Genomic DNA, 21,421 nt, shown 5'->3' on the forward strand with positions numbered 1-21,421 from the left:
ATTAGAACCTGCGGAGCCCGGGGATTCCAGGAGACAACCCGTTGGACCCCCGGGATGGGGAGGAGAGGGAGTATGCTTCACCCCCGCTCCCCTCCCCAGCCAGTCATCCCCCAGCGGCGTATGCGAGGAGGCATTTGCCGGTGACACAAAGACTTCGTGGGGAGGGAGGGCGCCGAGGACCCCCTCCGGAGACTCCATCCCGGGGAGCCGCCGCCACTGCGGCCAGAGGGCGCGCTCCAGAGGCCGGCCCCTGCTTCCCCACTGAGCCGGAGGCCGCCGGCCCGCCTGCCAATCCGCCGGCCGGGTAGCCCACCTCCCTCTCGCAGCTGCTGTGCGAGGCAGCGGCCACTATGGCCTCCTCCGCTGGGGCGCCGCGTTAACCCCTGCCCGCCGGCCCAGCCCAGCTGCTGATTGGCTGAGGCACGGTCCGGGCAGCGGGACGCCCCCTCCCCCACATCTTTCCCTCCCCCTCCCCCACCGGCGGCTCTGTCACCCCCCCCAACCCACCCCCTTCTTCCACAACCACCACCAGCACCACCACCACCGGCACCACTACTGTCTCCCCCCCACCCCCACCCCCACCCCCGCCCCTCCGCCGTGCAAATCTCGCGAGGGAACACGCGGTTTCACTAGTGTGTTTACACCTATCACTACTAATCCGGACCGAACCGATCCGGATTAAGGGGCCGGAGGCGGGTCCTAGGCATCTGCGGTTCCGACCCTCCTCAGCCCAGCCCCCCCCTCCCCCGCCCCGCCCCCCCCCCGCCCCCCCCCCCCCCCCCCCCCGCCCGCCCGCCCTCGCGTGGAGCCCGGCGCCGGCGGCGGCTGCCCGGGCGGGGGGTTGCGGCGCTCAGGAGAGGCCCCGGCTCCGCCCCGGGCCTGCCCAGGGGAAGAGCGGAGCGGCCCGGAGCCGGGTCGGGTTGGGTCGGGGCCCCTCCAGGGAGGAGCGGCGGCGGCGGCGGCGGCAGGTGAGAGCTCGGCCAAGCCAAGCCAGGGGTGGGGGCAGGCGCCGGGCAGTGGCCGGGGCCGGGGCCGGGGCCAGGGTTGAGGCCGAGGTTGGGCCGGGCGGGCCCGGGGCTCTCGTAACCGTCCCCGGGCCCCCCTGGCGCACATGGATCCGGGAGCTGGGCCCGAGGCTTCCCGGGCCAAGGCCCCGCAGCGGCCTCGGGTGGGAGCTGCTGGGAGAGCCGGGGCATCCCCAGACCGAGGAGCGCACCTCGACCCCCGGGGGCCCGGCCGCTCGCCCGCTCGGCTTCCTGCCCTGCCCTGCCTGACAGGTGGGGCCGAAGTTGGGGAAAGTTTGCAGGCGGCTGGCAGAGGGCTCCGCGAGCAGGCCCCAGCCGGCGGCTGTCCTACGAGGCCCCGGGCAGGCGGGTGGGCGAGCGGCTAGGTCCCTGGCCCGGGCCCCGGGGCTCACCCGGAGCCGAGGCTGGAGAAGGACGAGGGCCTTTTTTTTTTTTTTTTTTAAAACGTGATTTGACATTAAACGTAGCAACCGCCGAGGCGTTATTTTGTAGGCTTGGGCTGGGGATGGGAGTTGGAAAAGGTCCGATGGATCTCGTGGTTTGAGAGAAGGATGCAGCCTTTGCGAAACCGGCCTCGGTTAAATGGGAAGGACGAGACTTCGAGGAAGGCCGGTTATTTGAGGGGAGCTCAAAGTCTTTTGTGGTATTTACCTCCTCTCCCGCCTAGGAGAATTCCGCTACACTTTAGTGTATTTGTGTGTGTGTGTGTGTAATGGGGGTAGGGGGAGGTGCGGTGAAACTTCAATATATCTACCATTTCTCTCTCCTATGGCCTAGACTCTTGATTCAGCAAGGGAAGGGAAATGAAACTGGAAGGATGTATATATTGGTTGTTACTGGAAATTGTGGGCATGTTAGCTTGCCAAGCAGAGGTTTGAATAATGGGTCCAGTGAACTTTAAAATCATCCTATCTCTTCCTCATTTTCCCACCCTCTCCCCTATTTGCATCCTCCTAACTGGTTAACTGGGTGTTTGAAGGTGTCAACTGTAATAGGTTCATCTCCTCTGTGCCCCCCCCAACCCCCCATCCACAGTTTTGTGTCAGGGCTTTCTTGTGAGTCTTATTTACAGGGGTTAGTCCGTGAATATAAATGAATAGGTTTGCTGAAAGTAGCATGTATATTATTTAGTAATAAGAGCAATTTTAAATATGGTGTACTCTTGCCCCTCCCTGTTTAGAAAGAGCGTTAAAAGACAGATGTGTAGAGTCTAGAGAAATATAGTGCTTCGGAGAGTGGCCAGAAAAATAGAATTAGAAAAAGGATGGTTTTATGTATGTATATGTATACTTTACTTTCACTGAAGGATGACTTTACCATCAGTGCCCCATTACATTAAAAATGAGCAAGGCCTTTTCTCCTGAGACCTCTTCAGAGAAATCGTAGTATTATTTAGAGTTGTCTGTGGCTTCTGATCCATACTATAGTCTTATGACATTGTTATTAATGATTCATATCTTTATCTCTTAGAGAAAGAAAAATCTAAAACCACCTTCCCAGATTCATATGCTTAGTATGTATTTTCTGGTGGGGCGGGGGTAAACCCTTATTTCCTATACACTTTGCCTCTGCTTTTCACAACTTCAGAGAAGTTTTAAGAAAGGATTAAGATATTTTTCTCTTAACAGCTAAAGTTTCTCAGATTTATGGGTGAATAAGACATTCTTAAAGTTATAAAAGATGACTTCTAAATACAGTTTTATTTTCTTTGTAGCATAATAAAATTTATTGCTTAATATATGCTGTATTACTTTGAGGGGGGGAGAATTCACTTGACCATTCAGTGATAAAATTACTTGAATTTCATCAGACATAAAAATTGTTTTTTCCATTTTGAAGTTTTCGTATTCTCACATTTTTTTTTTCTTTTTCCACTAGAAATGATGGAAGAATTGCATAGCTTGGACCCAAGGCGGCAAGAACTGTTAGAGGCCAGGTTTACCGGAGTAGGTGTTAGTAAGGTGAGTAAAAGTGATGCTAATGAACACATTTCCTAGTCTAAGTTAAACACTGATTTTATCTATATATATGTGTGGATGTATGTGTGTGTGTGAGTGTGAGTGAATCAGAATGGTCCACCTACTTGAGAACAGCTTGGTTAGACCATATTCTTGGTTCTTTCTGTCTCTGTTAGTCACTGACATATTTTCTGTAAATCAATTTTTTTGCACCATTGATTTTCTTTTTAATAATACACACACCTGTTGTCAGGTTTAACTTTGTGTTTGTCAAGCGTTTCTTGTTTTTCTTAACCTTTCTAGTTTGAAGCTTTTTGATTACTTATACAATATAGTATTGAAATTTTGCAGATCCTCATTGAAAGTCTGCAGAATCCTCATTCCACAATATAGCAGATTCTTTTTTTTTTACGACTTTTTTTTTTTTTTTAAAGGCAGTTGGGGTTAAGTAACTTGCCCACGGTCACACAGCTAGTAAGTGTCAAGTGTTTGGTCTGAGGTTGGATTTGAACTCAGGTCCTCCTGACTCTATCCACTGTGCCACTTACCTGCCCCAATATAGCAGATTCTACCAAGTTGTGCATTTAGCCTGCTTTCTCACTCATAGTTCAGTTTGACTTTCTTTAGGGGAGTTTTGGAGAATAGAATGAAATTAAGGACTGGCAGATGTATTATTTTGAGTAATATGTATTCCAGTACATTTTCTTAAATTTAAAGGCCATTAATAATCCAAAGTCCCAAATGACTTGAGTTCAAGAAGCACGGATTGGATTTTTTAAAAAAAAATTCAAATGTGTATCACCCTCTGCTGCATCATTCTTTGCTTTAGTAGATCAGCTTTTGCTTGGAGGCAGTACCAAGGACTGCTGTCATTGGATATGTATCTTAACTGGTTAATGAATTGATTGCACAAAACAAACCTATTTAAGATTGAGCTTTGTTTGTGAATTCTTATTAAGGTAGAAGGTATTCTCCAGAGTGCTTCTCCATACTTTGATGTGCATCTATGTGTATGAATCTCTGTTTACAAGTTTGGTTGCTGGTGGTAAATGATTGGGTTTGATGGACTTTGTGTAAACTTTGTAGCTCTTGTTCTCTTTAGAGAATATAGGCATTTGAATCTACTTTTCTTGATTTTTGTAACAATCTGAAGAAGCTGTATGCTTGGACATTGTGTAGTCAGATTGCATGTACTGATTGTTATTAGTAAATGTGATTAAGGTGTACCCAGTACCTTTAGCTGAAATATTCCATGAGAGATTTTTCTATTGGAAAAATGTTACACTTTGGTTCATTTGAATACTCCAAGGATATTTTGATTTAAAAAACCATATACGTCCAATTTCTTGTTTTAATGTCCTCATGGAGAATAAGGTTCCTAGATATTGTATGGCATAAGTTTATGGCAAAGTTGTTTGGGGTTTAAATTCATTGGACTTAGATGTTATTGGTGTGTATTATAAGAAGTAGTATGATGTAGAAAGAACTTTGGCTTGGAGTTTTAAGTACTTAGATTAGTCTTGCTTTTGAAAAGAGCTTGTAAGTTGAGTGTTTCATGGCTAAATATACCAACCCAGGCCAAAATACCTTTCCCTGGTCACCACTTTTCTAGTCGAGTGGTCTCCTCCCTACTAGAATGTGAGCTCCTTGTTGTTTGAGATTGTCCCATTTTTTTTATTTGCTTCTTCAGAGCTTACTAAACATTGTGTCTGCCCCATAGTAAATGCCTTTTCATTCATTGATTCATTCTTAGTTGTATTGCCTACTACCTGTGCAACATTTTGTAAGTCATTTAATTTCTTTGTGTCTTTAAAATGAGGAGGTTGGAATACTGTGTGGTAGAAAAAAAGTGATAGAAAACTACATGTTCTATTCTGGAGAAATAAGGAAGAAGGATAGATGATTTATTAAGAGTGAGTATTAAATTAGATATTTGTGAGAGAGAAATGTGAAATAATTCATACTAAATATTGGTGTGCATATTTATGTATATGTATATTAAAAGTGTGTATATTTCAGGCATCAAATTAGATAATATATGTAAAGTGCTTTGTACCCACTTTGTAAACTTTAAGGCAGCGAACTATTGCTGTTTTTCACTCTTCTATACCACATGTACGACCTTGGGCAAGTCAGCTAACTTTCCTCAGTTTCCTCATTTGTAAAATGAGGGGGTGGGTGAGAAAAGAGCAGTTCGATTAAATGGCCTCTGATGTCTCTTCCAGCTCTAATCTATTATGCTATGATTAGATGATATTTGAGATCCCATTCAATTTTTAGATTCCATGATCTGTCCCTCACTGAATTTTTAAGATGAAAAATGGCTGTATCTATGTGTATAAGGGAGTATGAGGGAGGAGATGGAGGAGGAATGACAGTTTCATTGCTCAAATTAAGATTATGGCAAAGTTTAGCTAGTGACAGGAAATCTTAATGTAGTAGCCTTCCGACTGCAAAATGAGAAGTTCTGCTTTGGTATCTCTGTGCAAGGGGAAAAAAACCATACCTATTTTTATACCATTCATTGTGTATAATTTTATTATTTTCTAATAAGAAAACTATATTGATTGAAAGGAATGATGTTCCATAAGGAGCAAGTAGAAAGGTTTGTGATATCAGGGAAACTGTGAAAGAAACTCTTTAGTAAATTATATCATAAATAGAATTTGAGGAAAACACTTGGATTTTGTGGTGGCTTTCAAGTTATTTTACCTGTCATTGATAAGTCATTGTAGCCCTCACATACCCTTATTTGAGATGAAGGAAGGGAACTGGAGTGATGAGAATGCTTTTTTTGCAAAGTTTATTCCCAGCCTTGAATCTCCTTACTGAGGTTCAGGATATTCATAATGCTTTTGAAGTACCCATGACAGATTTCAGTTTTGCAAAGGCCTGAGAGAGGTTTTACTTGTATTTTCAGAAAACAAGAGTTACTTCCCTCTCTTAGTGCCATCTAGTGGGATTGGCACAACCTCTTGGACTGTCTCAGTGTTTTTCTTAACTGTTTATGACAATTTATTACTTTTTGATGCCCATAGAAGGAAAAAAGTAAAGGTTCATGTCATAGACTCTTTATCACTAGGTAAGTGCCTCAGGAGTAGGCACAGTTTTTAAAATTACTAGCTACCATATAACTCTTCAGTCATGACACTTGCATTTTTTTTGGCAGTTGAATTAGATATGGATTATAAAAGTTAGGTCTAAACAGAATGACCAAGTGTGTTAATAGTCCATTGTGCTTATTTGAGCTTTTTCGTGATTCCTTAATTTTGGTGGATACTTAGAATAATGTTCAGTTATTCAACTATCTGTGCCACAATACCTCTCATTATCACAACTCGTCTAAAATCTTTTATACTTAGTTTTGGGATGTACTACATATACATTTATACATAAGAATAGAGACTGGACTTGTGATTTCATTGGTATAAAGCACTCCCTTGTGAGGAAACTCCCAGTGCCTGTTGGTACGTGCTCTGTAACTATTAGTTTTAGACAATGGCCTAGAACACTGGAAGTTAAGTGATTTGCCCAGGGTCACAGTGCCAGTATGTGTCAGAGATGGGACTTGAATTCAGGTCATCTTGGCTTTGAGGCAAAACTCTATTCATTGTATTATGCTGCCTCTCTTTAAAATACAGTCTTTAATGTAGATTTCCTGAATGGGCACTAGTTGATGGCAGTAGTAGAGATGCTTTCTGAGTGGTCCAGGAGCAACTCTGGAGTAAAAATTTCCTTTGGTAATTTTAGAAATGAGATAAGATGGGTCAGAATTCTATTCTGTGTTTTAAGAAGGCCTGAAACTACTTTTTTGAAAAGTAAATCAATTAAATTGGTTAGTAGATAACTTTCACACTTCTTCATTTTTTCATTTGGACACATGAGACACCCCACTTTTTTGTTGTGTTGACTGTAGGTAACTCATGAAGTATATAATCTATATAGATGATAGGAGGTATTTTACATTTTTATAATGCTTTTAGTGAAGGCTTATGCATCATAGACATAGTCTTCTTTGTATCTCTCCTTTTCATAATGAAAAGTACAGATAGTCTCTTTTCAATTATTTTTTTAAATGGGCAAAAACCCCCTACCAAAGTAGATTAGCAAATGCTGTGCAATCAATAGTCTTAGAAGTTTTCTGGAGGCACTGAGAGGTTAAGGGGCTAGCTAGGGTCACATAGTCAAGAAAAGAAATGTAGACATCCATCACTTAAAAGATGGCAAAAGGCTTTTTGGGGTGAGGGGGATCCATTTGCCGTTCAGTGGTCCAGTGGTTCATTGACATTGGATCTCTTAATAGAGTAACGCTTGACTCTTTTAAATGCCACATAAGAATATAGAAGAATGTTAATTAGTGAGTAAGAGTCTGCAGTGTATGGGAATTAGTTGCATTAATTATACAGTGTTAACTGTTTAACATGGAAGTGCTGGTTACAATTTATAATAAATTGAGATGTAAAGTATTTTCCATTTGATAAATGATTATAAAACATTTTATAGGTAAAAATTCTAAGTAATAGGAATTTGAATGTATGTACTTGTCTGTACTTGTTTCAATGATTTTTTAAGGAATTGTGCTCCTAGATTTGTTATACTTATCCTTAAGGCCTCAGACTTGTACTTTTTCTGTTTGTTTCTTTACTTTGTTTCTTGCTATCAGGACTTCACTGTCAGGGAGATTTGGTAACACTAGGCCCATGCTGCCTTTTGGGGAGGAACACCCCATTCATAAGGTACTGTGTTCATCTCTTCCTCTCCCAGTCTAGGTCATACAGAATCCCCAGCTGCCTAAGCAAAATCCACTTCTGTCACCTGCTACTTTACCCTATGCTTTCTTCCCCATCCACTTCAGCCCTATTCCTCCCAAGTCCCATTCCAGCTCTGCCCATTTGTTCCACAGTGTTCTCTGGAACCTCCTCATTCTATCATTAGCACACTTCTTCTTAGAGCTTTTCTTCTCATGTCCTTTTCATCTTCTGGTATTTATGGAGACTTGGCCTTCTCCAGAAGACCTACAGCACCTATGGCAGTCCCCTGCAGCAATGGATACATCTTCATTTGCACTATCCAAGACACTGGACCAAAGGGTGGAGAAGGCATACCACTGTTACTTCTAGATCTCTGCTGCATCTGTTACTTAGCATCTTGTCTTTCTTTAAGGTATATTCCTTCTGGATTTATCACTTTAACCAGATCCTGGTTGTGGTCATATATCAGCCTTCAGGTCAGCTTATAGTCTTCACCCCAACCCTTGCCTTATCTAGGGGATTTCAGTATATCTATTAATGCTGTGTTAAACACTGTGGCTTACCAATTCATCAACTCCCTCAGCTCCCGTGACCTACACCTCTCCTCTACTTCAGTTCCACATAGATCTTACCATCATCTACCAGTATTCTAAGTCAGTGATAAAGAATTCAGAATTTCCTCCTTTGGGACCTTACCCAGTTGTTATTCTGTCTCTCCTGGTATCTTACTGGTCTTAAATCTCTTTGGCCTCATAGTGGCCTCTGCAGTCCCTTCATTGTTCAGTACTTTTACCAAGCCAACCCCTTTCCCTCCACACCCCCCCCATCTCTTCATTTGCTTCCCTTTCCAGTTTAGAAAAAATTATTCAGATTTTACAGACAGCTTCAGTTTTTACATCATATTACATATTTATCTCTCCCTACCCAGTAAGCCATCTCTGGATTTAAAAAGGAGGGAAAAAGCAGTACAGTAGAACTAATACATCAGCAAGGTTTAAGACTATATGCAAATTCTCCAACTTTGGACCCTGACCTCTGCAAATAAGGGAGGAAGATACATTTTCTCAATTCTTTTTCAGGGCCAAGCTTAGTCATTATAATTATAATGTTTAGCTTTTTTGTTCTTTCCTTTTATGTTGTTGTATTCATTATGTATATTATTTTCCTCATTTTTCTTACCTTACTATCAGTTCGTATAAATCTTCTCATGCTTCTGAATTCTTCTATTTGTTATTTATTATGGATAGGCTACCCTACGAAATACTGTATGAGGTGTATGAATATAATGGAAGTACCATAGGGAGTAGTGGGCCTTGGAATAAGAAATAGTTGGTTTCAATTCTTGTCTTTGATATATATGGGCTGTTTAGTATAGTAGACCAGGAGCTGGGAAAGGCGTGGAACCTCTTAGTCCTAGGCAGGTCTCTAAGTTTGTAAATTACAGATCTGCACCGGCAGAGAAAGGTCTTCATGGGGAATTCTTTATAGGAGTCAAACTCAAATAGAAATGTATTCTAATGGTCACATATTGACTTAGAAGATCACAAATTAACATTAAGTATATCATATTTTATTTTTATTTTGCTAAACATTTCCTATTTACATTTTAATCTGGTTGGGTAAGTGTCCTTTGACACCTGCCTCGCAGTAAATTAGTTTTGGTGCAAAACACAAACAATTCGTGTGCCACAATTTGTTTAGTCATTTCACAATTGATGAGCACCTACTTTATTTCCAGTTCTTGAACAAAAAGTGCCGCTTTGAGTACTTTTGTGTATAAGTAAGATTGTTATATCTAAAAGGGTATGGGTGTATTAGTCATAATTTTCCTCAGCATAATTTCAGTTTGTTTTCTATAATGGTTAGATCAGGTTGTAGCTTCACCAGCAGTGTGTTTAGGGTATTTGTTCCAGTACTTCAGTCTTATCATTTTTGCTGGTTTGTTGTATGTGAGATAAAACCTCGGCATTATTTTTGCATTTTTCTTATTATTTAAAGTAGTTTTTCAATAGTTTGTAGACGTTTTCTTAAACCCTTTCTTTGTATCCAATGGCTGGTGGTCCTTGGTATTGTAATTTTGTTTCTCTCCTTTATGTCTGAAATATCAGGTCCTAATCAAGTATTTGATGCAAATATGGTTTCCCTCCTTATCCTAGCCGAACTGATTTTGCTTATGTAAAAGCTTTTCAATATCATGTAATGCAAATGATTTATTTTATCTTTTGTTATCTCTATCCCTTGTTTGGTAAAGATTTCTTTCTGTAGTCATAGTTGTGAAAGATAATTTATCTCATTCTCTTCCAATTATTTTTTGGTGTGACCTGTTCCTAATTGACATCCTTATTCCAGTAAGGCTGCTGAAAGTGTTCTCTCAAACTTCCTAACCCCCCTCCCCCATATTTCTCTCTTTTCCACTTCTCCATCTCTTAGCAAAGGACCTCACCTCTCACTTGACTGAGGAAAATAGAAGCCATTCACAGTGAGCTCTCTCTTCCCACTTGGCATTTAAAAATCAAATCATCCCCCATCCTCTCCATTAGAGATTGGTGTAAAGGATAAGTGCCCTTCTTACTAAAGACAACTCTTTTACTTGTGCTCTTGATCTCATCTCTTTTAGGTTTCCTGTGATCTACCTCTGCCTCTTCAAACTTCTGTCTTCCTCTTAAGTACTAGTTCCTTCCTTGCTGCTTGTAAACATGCCTAGGTGACCCCTAATGTTAAAAATCTTAGCTTGACTTGGCCATTTCCTTAAGCTGCTGTGTTTATCTCGTCTCCCTTTTACAACCAAATTCCTAGAAAAAAATTGTCTGCACTTTTGTTGCCTTTACTTGCTTTCCTCTCACTCACTTTGTAATCTGGCTTTTAGTTTCATCACTCACTTAAAATTGCTGTCTCCAGAATTACTAATGATCTCTTAATTGCCCACTGCTTTGGTCTTTTCTCGGTACTTATTTTTTAAAAATAAATTTTTGTTGATATTTTTTGTTTAAAGTTACTTTCCCCTTGAACTGTGCTTTTTATTAAAGCTCCATTTCTTACATTAAAGAATTTTAAAAGCTTAGCAAAACTAACACATTGAAAAGGCTGATGTCATATGTGGTGTTCCACATGTAGGTTCGCTAAACTCTGTAGAGAAGGGGAAGGGGAAACCTGCCTTATCATATTTCTTCTTTGGGGACATACTTGGTCTTTGTAATTTCAAAACATTTGTTTTTGATTTTTTTGTGGTTGTTTCCATTTATGTTTTTGGAATCATTGGGTATATTGTTTTCTTGACTCTGCTTACTTTTTTTTTTGCATCAGTTCACGTTTGCCTCAGTTTTTCTAACATCACAGTAATATTCCATTACATCATGTACCACAATTTGTTTAGCCATTCCCCAATCAGTGAACATTTACTTTATTTCCATTTATTTGCTAATGCAATAAGTGTTACCATAAATATTTTGTTGTATGTGAGATCTTTTTGTCATTGAACCTTGGGGTATATGCCTAGACGTTGGATCTTAAGGTCTGAAGGTATGAACATTTTAGCCACTTTCTTTGATTAATTCCAAATTGCTTTCCAGAATGGTTAGACCAATTTATATCTCTACCAAATATTCATCAGTGTTCCTATCTTTCAACATTGACTATTGTTATCTTTTCTCATTGCCAGCTAATTGGATATGAGATAAAATCTTGAGGTAGTTTTGATTTGCATTTCTCTTATTAGTGATTTAGAACATATAGTTTGTAGTTCTTTTTGAATACTGTTTATATTCTTTAACCATTTATCTATTTGGAAAAGATTTTTGGTTTTATATAGATATATAGATATAGCTATAACTTAGATATCAGATCTATATTGGAGAGATTTGATACAAAGGATTTTCCTTTCACTTGATTGGTTCTCTTATCCTAGTTGCATTGATTTCTTCTTGCAGAAGTTTTTCAGTTTCATGTAATTGGAAATTATTTTTTATCCATTCTTCAATTGATCAAGAATTTTCCCCCTACCCACATTGATGAAAGGTATCTGATTGGTTTCTCTTCTAGTTTTTTAATGATGTCTTTAATATATAGGTAATGTATCCATTTAAAATTTGTTGTGATATATGGTGTAAGATATTTGTCTAAACCTATTTTTTGCCAGACTGCTTTCTGGTTTCCCCCACAATTCTTGTCAAATAAGGCATTTTTTTCCTTGGTAACTTATGTTTTCTGGTTTATCAAACACTGAGAAATTGAGTTCAATTATTTCTAATGCTTCCTTATCTAATCTGTTCCATTGATCTGCTTTTCTGTTTTTTTAATCAGTGTTACGTAATTTTAGTGATTACTGATTTGTAATATAGTTTGATGTGTGCGTGTGCTACCTTTTCCCCTCATTTTTTCCCTTTGATATTCTAGATCCTTTTTTACTCCAAATGAATTTAGTTATTATGTTATCTAGCTCTGTAAAGTATCCTTTTGGTAGTTTGGTATAATGTTAAATCTGTAAATTAACTTGAGTATTATTGTAATATCACCCTATGCTAGTTAAGAACTCTGCAGCATTTGGCACTTTGTTGATCATGTCTCTTACTGTCTACCTTCTCTTCTTCTGTGTTTTTGTGATACTGCACTCTCTCGGTTTTCTGGCCTGCCATTCCTTCTCAGCCTCTTGCTGGGGCATCATACTCCTCATCCCAACTGTAGGTATCCCTCGATGCTCTTGTCTGGATCCTGTTGTCTTCTTTCTCTGTCTCTCTCCTATCCTTTCTCTTAGTGATCTCATTAGTTCCCATGTATTTATTTATTATTTCTAAGCAGATTAGTCCTTTTTATATATAGTCTTTTCTCTTTTGAGCTCATGCTCTGCATCGCCAGTTGCCATTTGGGCATTTCCCACTGGTAGGCATCTCAAGATAACATGTCCAAAGCAATTCATTTTCTCCATCTCTCTCCCTCTCCTCCCCATTCTATATTTCTTTTAGGACATCACCATTTTTCTAATCACCCAGATTTGTAAGCTCCAGGAATTTCTCTCATATCTGTCCTCTTGCCACTCATATGCTGTCCACATAGTTCAGGCCTAGGCATCTCTTACCTGGGCTGTTGTAACACTCTCCTAATTAGTTTCATGTTTTTAGTTCTCTCCACTCCCATCTCTCTTCTCCCACAAAGCTGCCGCGGGTGCTATTCCTGAAGCACAAGTTTGACCTTATCACTTCCCTGCTCAAAAAATTCCAGGGGCTTCCTGTTGCCTCTAGGATCAAATATAAGTTCTTCTGAGATTTATATACTTTAACAGAATGGCTTTATCTCACCATTCTCCTTTAAACACTCTGGTCCTCATAAACGACATTCTATCTCCATTCTCTATGCTTTTGCACGCCCACCTCACCTCTACTTCACGGAGTACATTGATCCCTTGACTGCTTAGCTGAAGTGACATTTGTTCTCACCATTGGTGCCCCCTTCTGAAAATTACTTTGTGTTTTGTTTGTGTTTACTTGTATTTATACATGTTTTTTCCTTAATAGAATGTAAGCTCCTTGAGGGCAGTGACTGTTTCATTTTTGTGTCCCCAGTGCTTGTCATAGTGCCAGACACATAATAAATGCTTGTTGATTGATAGGCCTGTCTTGGCATGTTATCTACATTGACATTCCTGTATTGAAGGAGCGTGGTGCAGGGGAAAGAGAACTGTATTTGGAGTCAAAGGATCTGGTTTCAAATCCCAGGCTTGTGCCACTTCCTACCTGTATCAAGTCACTTAATTTCTCTGGACCTTAGTTTACTCATCTGTAAGATGATGGGTTGGACTAGAATCAGAGGCAGGGAGCCTTCAGCATTGAGCCCACATGTGGTCCCACATGTGGTCCTCCAGGTCCTTAAGTGTGGCCCCTTTGACTGAATCCAGACTGCACAGGAGTTTGTTTTGTGATTTGTTCTGTGAAGGTTTCCACCCCGGCTAGGTGAACAATCTCCAAAGGCCCTTTCAGACTGTCATTTTTGTTGCTCTACCCCTAGTGCTTAGCCTAGCACATATTAAACTAGTTTCACTTTCTTCCTAATCATTTGAGAATATCCCTGGGTAATCTTTCTCAGTTAGGGAAATGTGTTTGTCACCAATCAAAATTCCTGGAGCATCAGTAGGAGTTAAAGGTGTGTCAGATGTTCCATTAGTCCCCAATTTCCATCGCAGAGATTGCGTTCTTAAGAGTTATTGTATCAAAGGAATTTTCTTCAGGAAATTGATCTGTTATTTCCTGATCAGGGAGACCCTTAGTATCATGTCCCTTGTTGGATGCTAGATTATAAAAAAGGAAGAGAGGAGTCACAAATTAGTGTTTAAAGAAGCTTCCCATGCAACAGAAATAACAGGAACATAGCTGTGGCAGGAGGAAGGAGGCCATGACTCTGACGAGCTGGAAGAAGAGAATAATTCTGGTGGTGACTGAATGGCATTGTTAATAGCAGCAGGAAATGACTTTTGAATTGGCATGATCTTTCCAAATTCTCATAAGTTTGTGATGTCTTTCCGTGGAGAGGGTGTGTGTGTGTGTGTGTGTGTGTGTCTGTGTCTGTGTAATTGGAATTCAGGAATTTGGGAGTTACATAAATTCATAATTATATTAAGTTTCTGTAATTTAAATTTCTGTAATTAATTTAATTTATGTACTGTTTTAGACTTTGAGAGATAGTAGAGGATAGATTAGTCAAGATATCTTTATTGCAATGTAGTGAATATTTCTATTTCTTTTTTCTCTTAGGTATGTCCTAGTGCTAATTTTGTTTTAGATCAGTGAATCCAAGGTAATATTTATTAAACTTTTGTAGATCCTTAAACAAAGCACTGATCTTAGAACCATAGCTTAACTGTTTTTTGGTTATCTGAAAATGTCTGTAACAAAATGATAAAGAGAGTAGCTTGTGGAAAAGAGTCAATTTATTTCCACTAGTATTTTTGCATAGCAAATCCATGCAAAGAAACCTTTCAGACCAATTTATAAAGTGTATTAAGTTGTCTTTTCTTCCCACTCCTTTTTTTGTTTGTGATTTCTTTTGTATAATTAGAATTCAGCATACTTAATTCTTGAAATGAATTTGACCACTGATTCTTATAGTTTAGTTGGCTTGGTATGCTTATTAAAATGCTAGATTGCTAAGTTGAGGATGGAAACCTGAGGAATTATATGTGCTTTTGGGAAGTCAGTGGGAGGGAATGCAATAGCTGTATGACCACTTTCATTGAGCTACACTCCTCCTCACTGCTATTCCCTAGAGAATGACATACCTTGGAATTGTAGATTTATGCTTTGATCATAATCTTCATGTGTGTTGTAATTCATTTAATTCAGCATATATGTATCAGTCACATACTATGTGAAGGAAGAATAATGTGCTAAGTCCTTGGTGGGGAGGATGGACATTTCGCTAAGATATGATTCTACCTTTTTAGTCATATTCTGTTGTTAAGAGGCTGACATTTCTAGTCAAATCAACAAGCATTTAAGTGCCTTCTATGTGCCGGGAACTGTGCTTAGAGTTGGGGAGATACAAAGCAAGGCAAATATAGTCTCTGTCTTAAAGAAACTCACAGTTTAATGGAGGAGACAACATGCAAACAACTATATACAAACAATGTCAGTTGTTACAGATCTTGGGGATCATGAAAGGTTTCATAGAAGAGATAGTATTTCAGTTGGGCTGTCAAGGATTGATAGGAATCCAACAGTCAAAGAAGGTAAGGGAAGGTTTTCTAGGCATAGGGAACAGAATGAGCAGACATGGAGACAAGGAAATTATGGGTGTATCTGAGGAAAAGAGTATAATTGAGTTTAACTCAAGTTTAGAGTAAGTGTTAAGGAAGAATAAGATAAAACGGGAAAGGTGGGATGGTGTCATATTGTGATGCCTTTGAATGCCAGGCAAAGGAGTTTGAAATTTTACTTTGGAGACAATAGGGAACCAGCTATAGAAAGGATAAGTTGGAGATAATCATGGAGGGAAAGCACTAAAAAATAGCAATTTACAGTGGTTCATAATACGTGTATTAGAGAAGTGAAAAAATAAAGTGCTGTGTGAGGTCCTGTTGTACTCTGCCAGACCACATCTGGGATACTGTGCTCATTTTAGGGCACTATATTTTGCAAAGAATGTTGGCTAACTGGAGTGCTTCCAGAGGAGGGTGATCAGAATAGCAAGTGATAGTATATTATATGAGGAGTGGTTGAAGGAATTGGGCTTGTCACCTTTAGGAGAAAAGACTTAAGGGTAACATAATTGTTATCTCTTAATTATTTTAAGGGCCCTTGTGTGAAAGAGGGATTAGACTTGTTTTCTTTGGTCCCAAAGAACTGAACTAAGAACAGTATTTGTTTCCATTCTTGTGAGAATGATGTTAGAGGCTGATTAAGGCTTGATGTAAGGAATAACTTCCTAACAGAACTGTCTGAAAGTAGAATGGGGATTATAATTACCATTATTATTCACATTTATATATAAAGTTTTCAAAGTGCTTTCTTCCTATGAGGTAGATATTATTGCAATTTATAGATGAGGAAACTGAGGCTCTGTGATGCCAAGTGAGCAAGTAAATGCTAGTAAAATGTATGTCATGATTTGAACCTATTCAATAGCAACAATAATAACTAGAATTTCTATAGCACCTACTATGTGCCAGGCACTGTGCTAAGTGGTTTATAAATACTATTGCATTTGAATCCTAAAGAGGAGATATATTCTCCTGATTTCAAGCACCATGAAGTTCTCCCTACCTGGAGTGCTTGAGGCTTAGGCTAAAAGACCTCTTGTTAGTTCTGAGTTGGAGGTGGTTCCCATTCAGGTTAGAGGTTGGACTAGATTATCTGCCTCTAGGGTTCCTTCCAACTTTCTGAGATTCTGTGATTTTTGTTGGGGGAGGGGGTAGGAAGCTGTCACTGACATTGGGGATCATGGAAGATTTCATGATAATTTTTTTTGTTTTGTTTTCAACATTTCCTTCCACAAGATTTTGAGTTCCAAATTTTCACCCCATCTTGCCTCTCTCCCCACCCCAAGATGGCATGCATTCTGAATACCCCTTCCCCTAGTCTGCCTTCCCTTCTGTCTCTCCCCACCTTCTCTTATCCCCTCCCCCTTCAATTTTCCTGTAGGGCAGGATGGATTTCTGTACCCCATTTCCTGTATTTCTTATTTCCCAGTTGCATGTGAAAACATTTTTTTTTAAACATGTGTTTTTAAAACTATGGGTTCCAGATTTTCTCCCTTCCTCCCTTCCCACCCACCCTCATTGATAAGGCAAGCAACTAAATATAGGTTATATATGTGCAGTTATGTAAAACACTTCCATAGTAGACATGCTGTGAAAAACTAACTCTATTTCCCTTAATCCTATCCCGCCCCCCCATTTATTCTATTCTTTCTTTTGACCCTGTCCCTCCTCAGAAGTATTTGCTTCTGATTACGCCCTCCCCCAATCTGCCCTCCTCTGTGTCATCCCCCTACTCTCTTGTCCCTTTCCCCTCCTATTTTCCTGGAGGGTAAGACAGATTTCCACACCCAATTGAGTGTGTATGTTATTCCCTCCTTCAGTCAAATTTTATGAGAATAAGATTCACTTATTCCCTCTCACCTTCCCCTGTTTTCCCTCCACTGTAAAAGCCTTTTCTTCTCTTTTTTTGAGATAATTTATCCTGTTCTACCTCTACCTTTCTCCTTCTCCCAGTATAATCCTTTCTCACCCCTTAATTTTATTTTCCAGATATGACCCCTTCATCTTCAACTCACCCTGTGCCCTCTATCTATCTATATCTATATATATGTACATATAATTTTTTCCCCTCCAACTACCCTAATACTGACAAAGGTCTCATGAGTTACAAATATCATCTTTCCATGCAGGAATGTAAACAGTTCAACTGTAATAAGTCTCTTAGGATTTTCTCTTTCCTGTTGATCTCTTCATGTCCCACTTGAGTCTTGTATCAAGAATGCCTGAAAGCCCTTTATTTCACTGAATGACCATTTTTTCCCCTGCAGGATTATACTCAGTTTTGCTGGGTAGGTGATTCTTGGTTGTAATCCTATCTCCTTTGCCCTTCAGAATATTATATTCCATGCCCTGCGGTCCCTTAATTTAGAAGCAGCGAAATCTTGTGTTATCCTGATTGAGTTTCCACAATGCTTGAATTGTTTCTTTCTGGCTGCTTGTAATATTTTCTCCTTGACCTGGGAACTCTGGAATTTGGCTACAATATTTCTAGGAGTTTTCCTTTGGGGATCTCTTTCAGGAGGTGATCGGTGGATTCTTTCAATTTCTATTTTGCCCTCTGGTTCTAAAGTATCAGGGCAGTTTTCCTTGATAATTTCTTGAAAGATGATGTCTAGGCTCTTTTTTTGATCATGGCTTTCAGATAGTCCAATAATTTTTAAATTCTCTCTCTTGCATCTATTTTCCAGGTCAGTTGTTTTTCCAGTGAGATATTTCACGTTGTTTTCTAATTTTTCATTCTTTTGGATTTGTTTTACAGTGTCTTGATTTCTGATAAAGTCACTAGCTTCCAATTGCTCTATTCTAATTTTTAAGGAAGTATTTTCTTCAGTAATCTTTTAGACTTCCTTTTCCATTTGGCCAGTTTTGTTTTTTAGGGCATTCTTCTCCTCATTGGCTTTTTGGACCTCTTTTGCCATTTGGGTTAGATTATTTTTTAAGGTGTTATTTTCTTCAGTATTTTTTTGGGTCTCCTTTAGCAAGCTGTTGACTTGTTTTTCATGATTTTCTTGCAAAACTCTCAGTTTTTCCTCTACTTCTCTTACTTGCTTCTCAAAATCCCTTTTGAGCTCTTCCTAGGCCTGGGACTCATTCATATTCTTGGAGGCTTTGGATGTAGGATCTTTGGCTTCGTTGTCTTTTTCTGGTTGTATATTTTGATCTTCTTTGTCACCAAAGTAAGATAATGTAGTCTTACTTTTTTTGCACTGCTTACTAATGATCCCGGCCAATTACTTGAGTTTTAAACTCTGTTAAGGTAAAAGTCTGTTTTCCAGTGTGGAGAATGTACTATCCCAAGTTTCGGGGGTTTGTACAGCTGTTTTCAGAGATACTTCTAGGGATCTGAAAATTTTCAGTTCTTCCAAGGTGGTATGATAAGGGGCGAGGTGTTTTCTCTCCACTGCCACAAGAAGCTTCACCACACCAGCATTCCTCCTCGCTCCAGGACTGCCCCTCAGAAGTGTGACCCAGATGCAAGCACCTTCCAAGCTGTCTTTAGCGTTTGTGGGTTGAGAAGTCTGGAAACCACCACAGGTGCCCGTGATTCAGCCCTCTGAGGCCTGCTCCAGGGTCACTGCAGCCTGCGCGCCCACACCGAACTGCATTGTGCTCCTCTCCCCGCCTGGTGCGATATACCTTTCTGATCAAACATCCAGGCTGTCTTTGGCTGGAAATTTGTTTCACTCTGTCTTTTTGTGGGTTCTGCTGCTTTAGAATTTGTTGAGAGCCATTTTTTATAGGTATTTGGAGGGGTTTGGGGGGAGAGCTCCAGCAAGTCACTGCTTTCCCTCTGCCTGGAAGATCATAAGAAGAGAAATACTTGAGTTGGGCTGTCAAGAATGGATAGGAATCTAGGAGACAAGAGGGAACCACTAAAGGTTTTTGAAGAGAGGGGTGACATGAGTAGATCTGTGTGTGAGGAGGATCTGGCAGTGGTATAAAGAATGGATTAGAGTGGAGAATGGAAGACCTTCAAAAAGTCTATTAATGTACATGTAGGTAAGAAGAGAGAAGTGAGGGTTAGGGGAGATGTTGTGGAGGCAAAAGCAACAGGATTTGGTAACTGAGTAGATATGAGAGGGGAAACAGAAGAAGAGTCAAAGATACAGTGATACCCAGGATTTCAAACCTGGGAAACAAGAGTGAATGGTGGTGCCACTGACATTAAGAGTAGGGTTCATGCCTTTCAAACTTTTCTCAGGTGGTACAGAACTGGATTCAGAGTCAAAAAGACCTAAATTTGAATTCTTCCTCAGGCCCTTACTAGTTGTGTGACCCTGGGTAAGTCATTTGACCTCCCTCAGCTAGTTTCTTCATCTATAGAATGGGGATAATAATAGTACCTGCCTCAGAGTTGTGGTGAGGGTCAAATGAGATTACATGTAAAGTGCTTTGCAAACTTAAAAGTAATGTATAAATACTAGTTATTATTATTAGTCCTTGTGTGATGAAGTAGCAATCTGTCAGTTCTGAGTAGATGTGGATGTGGATCCTATGTAACGAGTTAGACCAAACTTGATTAAATTTTCTTTGTGTTTAGGAACTTATTTCCTACTAAGTCCTGCCCTAGCAAGGAGAGAATTATTTGAAGGAATTGGAGTGGAGATATTTAATTTAGGGAGGAGAAGGGCTGGGAAGACCAGATAGCTTCTTCAGGTATTTGAAATGGATAGCATGTAGAATAGAGATTAGACTAGTTATGCTTGCTTCCTAGGGGCAGAGTTAGGAACCATAGGCAAAAGTTGTAAGAGTTGTCTAAAAGTAAATGGCTTACTTCAGAAGTTATCTTCTTTCTTGAGGCCTTTTAAGCAAATGTTGAATGACCTTAAGGCTTTATAGTAAGGATTCTTTTTGGATATTATTAGTTGGACTAGATAAGGAATTGGCAAACTTTTTTGTGTAAAGGGCCAGATGGTAAATATTTTAGGTTTTGTGGGCTAAGAGGCAAAAATGAAAAATATTATGTAGGTACTTATATAAAAGAAAAAACAAATTTCCCACAAATTTTTTATTGATAAAATTCAAGATATGATAATAATGTATACTTTTTTTTGTAATAGAAGTCTACTAATGAGAAGAGTGGGATTCTTTTTTGGGGTGATAACATTTCTCTTAATTGGGATTCAAAGTTAGTGTTCCCTATCATCAAAATCAGTTGCAAATATTCATCTGTCAATGCTGATCTAGAATGAAATTTTATGTATTTCATCATTGAAAATGTCTTTTCACACAGATAAGTACTCCAAAAAAGTGTAATCAGTCCACAAACATGCTTTAATAGAGCATATTAATTGATTAGAAGGCATTTATAAAATTCTTGTAGATTCTTCTCTAGATATTTGCCTTTTAGCATGTCATTGCATTACCTATTAATCATTTCTATTTGAAGATTAAGTAGAAGCTACTTAATTACACAGTTTGAATGGATTTTGAAACAATGGAAATTTCTTTTTCACTTGCATCAAGGTCTGAAATGCTTCTAGTACTGTAGTTTCGAGCTTGGAGAGTAGATATATGCTGCATGTTTGTGTGGGAATGGCAATCTCATTTCTTATTTTAACTTTTGACAGCACAGGAAGTATACAAAGCAGCTTGACATTATTTGTGATTCAGATGTTAGTTGTCGAAATACCTTAACCACAGTATAAATTGTCCGTTTAAGTGATATTTTGCCTAATTTTAGTTTGAATTTGCTAAGAAATATTATCAAGTCTGCAGCAAAAGCTAATTTTCAAAGCCATTTTGTGTTTGATGATAGTGGTTGAAAGTGGTTCTTTTTTCAGAAAAATTTCAATTTTAGCACTGAACCCAAAAAATTGTAATGAAACTTTTTTTTATTTTGCTCTCCTTTTTTTTTTTTTTTTTTGGTTTTTGTTTTGGCTTTTTTTTTTTTACATGATAGGTGTGCACTGGCAATTAAAAAATTTCGTTGTACAGAGATTC

General features: G+C 39.5%; 1 protein-coding gene across 3 annotated transcripts in view; it reads left to right on the top strand.

Moving 5' to 3' along the window:
• Positions 1-901: 901 nt before the first annotated feature.
• TLK2 (tousled like kinase 2) overlaps positions 902-21,421 on the top strand; it is a 168,750-nt gene continuing 148,230 nt past the window's right edge. For all 3 annotated transcript variants that reach the window (XM_027872944.1, XM_027872946.1, XM_027872945.1), the window contains exons 1-2: positions 902-968; positions 2,904-2,986. In XM_027872944.1, coding sequence (XP_027728745.1) covers positions 2,906-2,986 — 81 coding nt within the window. In that variant the 5' untranslated portion in view covers positions 902-968; positions 2,904-2,905. The remainder of the gene's footprint in view (positions 969-2,903; positions 2,987-21,421) is intronic.

Source organism: Vombatus ursinus, unplaced genomic scaffold (assembly GCF_900497805.2).
Source record: "Vombatus ursinus unplaced genomic scaffold, bare-nosed wombat genome assembly UNPS02014801.1, whole genome shotgun sequence".
In the NCBI taxonomy this organism is placed as follows: Eukaryota; Metazoa; Chordata; class Mammalia; order Diprotodontia; family Vombatidae; genus Vombatus; species Vombatus ursinus.